This window comes from Nanorana parkeri, unplaced genomic scaffold, assembly GCF_000935625.1.
Source record: "Nanorana parkeri isolate BGI_ZX_2015 unplaced genomic scaffold, ASM93562v1 scaffold135, whole genome shotgun sequence".
NCBI classification, from domain to species: Eukaryota; Metazoa; Chordata; class Amphibia; order Anura; family Dicroglossidae; genus Nanorana; species Nanorana parkeri.
Genome location: NW_017306403.1, coordinates 1,235,112 through 1,240,203, shown reverse-complemented (window position 1 = coordinate 1,240,203; position 5,092 = coordinate 1,235,112). Strand labels below are relative to the sequence as shown.

The following is a 5,092-nucleotide window of genomic DNA, read 5'->3' as shown; positions in this document are numbered from 1 at the left end:
GCTCCATTTGTAAAAGTTTTCACACAACCAATTAGATCCAATTAGAAATGTTTGAATCCCGGGTGAAAGCTGCATGAGTGGTGTGAAAACATTGACAAATAGTCCCTATAGGGTCCGGTCGGGTGTATTTGGATTGCTAAAGTGGAACTGCAGCCAAAAAATGTTTTCATAATATTTATTGCAAACTGAAGACAGATGTTGATTGGTTGTCATGGGTAACTGCTCCACATTCTGTCTGCTCCAGTTTTGAACAATTCCTCCCCAATGTATCATAAAAATAACCTTTTGCTTTAATAACATATTAGACTTTATTTCTTTGACCTCCTGCAGCCACTTCCTGTCTACATGCACTCCAGCAGATGGCTGGATGGCATTTCTCAGGGCCGGTTTCCTGATGTGGACCATGCCTGCACGTGTGCTGAAATGGCTACTTGTAGGCTCCTTCAGAAGCCAATTTGACAGGGTGACACAGGGTAACACAGGAGAATAACTGTCAGACAGGGACAGAACATTGTCACCCTCCTTCTGAAGCTATTTGGGAGACGGGGACAGAGCGTTGTCACCCTCCTTCTGAAGCTATTTGGGAGACGGGGACAGAGCGTTGTCACCCTCCTTCTGAAGCTATTTGGGAGACGGGGACAGAGCGTTGTCACCCTCCTTCTGAAGCTATTTGGGAGACGGGGACAGAGCATTGTCACCCTCCTTCAGAAGCCCACTTGACAGGGTGACAACACAGGAGAATAATTGGGAGACCGGGACAGAGCGTTTTCACCATCCTTCAGGGGCCCTGATTGACAGGGTGACAACACGGGAGAATATTTGGGAGACGGACAGTACGTTGTCACCCGGTCACTTTAAGCAAAACTCAAGGAAAAGTTTAAAAAAAAAAAATCTGCTGGGCAACAAAGAGTTAACTGCATTGAGGTGTGTGCTGCCTTGTGGATCTTCTGGTTCCTCAGCTGTCATTTCCCAGCTAGAGAAGCTGGGGAAGAAGCTATTTAAGCGCAGTCTGCCCATGAATAGCTTCTTTGCAGTGTAAAGGTGACACTAGGGGTCTAATAGACCCTTGGTGTCACCTTAAAGAAGACCTATCACATATGGGGCTTGTGAGCCCCCCTGTGTGATAGCAATGAAGTAAAATAAATGTAAAAATGCAAGCAAGAAATTCAAAGTGTCCTGTGAACACGCGAATAGTCGTGTAAACATGCGGCGGGTGCGCCTACATATGAAAACGTTGATTGCGCTACACATGTTGGGTATCCCCACGTACACCAGAGTGGGAGCAATCATTCTCGGGCCAACTGATGACCTGTACGGGCGTTTAAAGTGTCAGCTATGCACAGTTTGGGGTTCCGTATTCTGTCACCATTTCCCCGGCGCACACAATTTCTAAGCTTGCCATGTTTGGTGTCTATTTACTTAACGTAACCTCATCTCTTATATTGTACCAAAAATTGAGTATTATATTGTGTTTGTGTGCACTAAAATGAACTCAAGTGTAACTCTAGCTTGATAATGTCATGCGTCATAAAAATTTACAACTTCCGCCATTTTTAGTCTACGGGGTCTGTGCTTTCAGGAACCCTCGGGGGTTTTATGTAATTTTCAGGCCTAAAATGTGTAAAATATCATGTGTGCAAGAAAACGCAAACACTGCCTTTGCAGTGAAGGGGTTAAGTCTGCCCCGCTCTGATCAGAATTCTACGTCCATGAAAGTTCTAAGTGGCCCCTGTGTAAACCAGCTTGTATGTTCCGTGGCCCCTTTTGAGTTGCAAAGGAATGTTGAGCACTATACACAGCAATTGAGCAATCGGTGAAGATTTTGGAATACTGCGCCTCCCTTCTATCATTTCCTAATGAGGGAGGATTGCTGGATAGAAGCCGCGGAACTCTAACATTAGCTCGGTACTTTGTTAGATGATTCTTAAAACTTTACAAACCTGATTTTTAAAAAAATAGCTTTTCATTGAAATCAGTCAATGAAAGCGGTCAGTGTATATAAGGGGAGAGGGGAGAGAGAGAGCGTACGCCATTGCATTGGTATATAAGAGGAGATAGAGAGAGGGGAGAGGGAGCGTGCACCATTGCATGGGTATTGGTATAGAGGGGGAGAGAGAGAGGGAGGGGGGGGGAAAGAGAGCGTGCGCCATTGCATGGGTATTGGTATAGAGGGGGAGAGAGAGAGGGAGGGGGGGGGAAAGAGAGCGTGCGCCATTGCATGGGTATTGGTATAGAGGGGGAGAGAGAGAGGGAGGGGGGGGGAAAGAGAGCGTGCGCCATTGCATGGGTATTGGTATAGAGGGGGAGAGAGAGAGGGAGGGGGGGGGAAAGAGAGCGTGCGCCATTGCATGGGTATTGGTATAGAGGGGGAGAGAGAGAGGGAGGGGGGGGGAAAGAGAGCGTGCGCCATTGCATGGGTATTGGTATAGAGGGGGAGAGAGAGAGGGAGGGGGGGGGAAAGAGAGCGTGCGCCATTGCATGGGTATTGGTATAGAGGGGGAGAGAGAGAGGGAGGGGGGGGGAAAGAGAGCGTGCGCCATTGCATGGGTATTGGTATAGAGGGGGAGAGAGAGAGGGAGGGGGGGGGAAAGAGAGCGTGCGCCATTGCATGGGTATTGGTATAGAGGGGGAGAGAGAGAGGGAGGGGGGGGGAAAGAGAGCGTGCGCCATTGCATGGGTATTGGTATAGAGGGGGAGAGAGAGAGGGAGGGGGGGGGAAAGAGAGCGTGCGCCATTGCATGGGTATTGGTATAGAGGGGGAGAGAGAGAGGGAGGGGGGGGGAAAGAGAGCGTGCGCCATTGCATGGGTATTGGTATAGAGGGGGAGAGAGAGAGGGAGGGGGGGGGAAAGAGAGCGTGCGCCATTGCATGGGTATTGGTATAGAGGGGGAGAGAGAGAGGGAGGGGGGGGGAAAGAGAGCGTGCGCCATTGCATTGGTATATGGAGGGAGAGAGAAGGGGGGAGATAGAGAGGGGGGAGAGAGAGCGTGTACCATTGCATTGGTATATGGAGGGAGAGAGAAGGGGGGAGATAGAGAGGGGGGAGAGAGAGCGTGCACCATTGCATTGGTAATCAGTTTTTATCAGGTTTCCCCCCAAATAAACTTCATCCCCCATCTGTAATTTAAAAGAGAACTACGGGGTAACCTCTCCCATAGTTCTCTTCAGGGTCCCAGGAGGAGATATACTAACTAACCTCCTCCCGTGACCCAAAGCTCAGTATATAGCGGGTTACTGCTCACTATATACTGGGACGGATCCCGAGAATGCTGTCGATATCCACGCTGTTGGCTGATTGACAGCGGGCTCTGCCTATCTAGAGGCAGAGCCAGCTGTGCCCGCCCCTATACCGTCTGTTCCTCCAATCAGCGCTGGAGGATCGGAGAGAGGAGGCGTGTGATCCCTGCGGGGAGCGGTGACTGACAATCACCGCTCTCTGCCGGGAGATGATCGGGAAGTCAGGGATCGGCGGTATGTGTTCCCGATCACTAGAGCTGACCTGTGACAGTTTCATTGTCACAGGTCGGCTTGAATTACGGGGATGAGTGTTTTTCACTCGCCTCATAGTTCTCCTTTAACTCGCAGTCCTTGAAGTCTCCACTGAGCATGAATTGAACAAACAGAGGGGTTCCGGGGTTGCAGGTATCATGACACGGTATTGATGACACAATACTGCAAATACAGCCCCCTCACTGCCATCAGGCACTGATGTCAAATTATAATAGGTGTATTGGTAGGGCGCTGGGCTTGAGGTGGGGAAAACAAGGGGCCTGTATTCAAAATTGTATTGGCAGCTCTCTGTCACCTGCAGTAGCATTGGAGGTTCCTTGTAGTAGTCTGATTAAAGCAGAACTCTGGCACAAATCTTATTAACCCTTGCAGTAGGGCTGCACACGCTATCTAGGGTTAACTGCTCATTATTGTCTAGGTGCTAAAAAAAAATGTTGTATTCCCCTGATCCTCGGAGCTGGCTGGCTCTTAGACTGATCATTGTGGTTTTGAAGATGGTTGCTAGTCCCTGTAAAGGTCCACGGTGGTGAAGGGTTAATTGTCTCGTGATTGGTCAGTACATTTCCTGTGTTATTGACTCTTGTATCTCGGCAGGAAGTGAAGACCGGAGGATCTCCCTGTTCTCAGCCTGCAGGTTGTGTCCTGCGCCTATCAGTCCCAGGATGTCCGCTGTCACCGAGAACAGCTCAACGGCTTTCAAGGTGACCTCTGCCGCTCCCACTGTCCCCTACAGCCCATCCGTACGCCCATCATCGGACCCCGGGGCCAATGTGACGGTGCCGCACGTGTGCCTGGTCATCTTATATGAAGATATCAGAAGTTCCAGGTATGTGACTTTAAAAAAGTGGGGGGCGGGGACGGCGACTTATCATTGTTGTCTTTTTGTTTTTTATTCCTTTTTGGCATGATTTCATTTTTTAAAGGGCCAGCCACCCAATAAGGGATTAGATCTAAAGCTTTCATTTTTTAGTAGATGAATTAAAGTACCTAAAGCCGGGTTACTTTCAGCTTGCTGCAGCACTGTGTAGAGACATCAGCCATCCAAGGACGTTTTCACCTTTTTTTTCCTTTTGGTGCTGCTGATCTGCTCCAGCCTCTTTCAGGGACTTCCATCTACATGCACTTGTTCCGAAGTTGGCGGCACATCAGTGCTGTGGACCGGTTTCCTGATGGTGGCTGCACAATATGTGTTGACACAGCCGCTTGTAGTCTCCATCGGGGGTGACAACGCAGGAGCACAGTTGGGAAATGGCTGTCACCCTATAACAGGAAGCACCTGAACTAACCTTCATAGCACGACACAAGTCATATATTAATGAAAGGTGCAGATTGAAAACATATTTTTTTGAAATCACATTAACATGGTAAACGTTATATATGAGGCTGCCGTTGCTGACCCCCCTTTCTTCTATCTATCTATCTATCTATCTATCTATCTATCTATCTATCTATCTATCTATCTATCTATCTATCTATCATCAGTGTTAAGAGGTGTCTTCCTTCCTCTTCTTCTTCCTCTCTCTCTCTCTCTCTCTCTCTTTCTCCCTTTTCTTTCTCTCTCTCTCTCTCTCTCTCTCTCTCT

General features: G+C 48.7%; 1 protein-coding gene across 1 annotated transcript in view; it reads left to right on the top strand.

Annotated features, from left to right (window-relative positions):
- Positions 1–4,106: 4,106 nt before the first annotated feature.
- Positions 4,107–5,092, top strand: part of TPRA1 (transmembrane protein adipocyte associated 1) — a 17,970-nt gene continuing 16,984 nt past the window's right edge. The window contains exon 1 of the mRNA XM_018553929.1: positions 4,107–4,336. Within this exon, the coding sequence (XP_018409431.1) occupies positions 4,173–4,336 (164 nt within the window). The 5' untranslated portion in view covers positions 4,107–4,172. The remainder of the gene's footprint in view (positions 4,337–5,092) is intronic.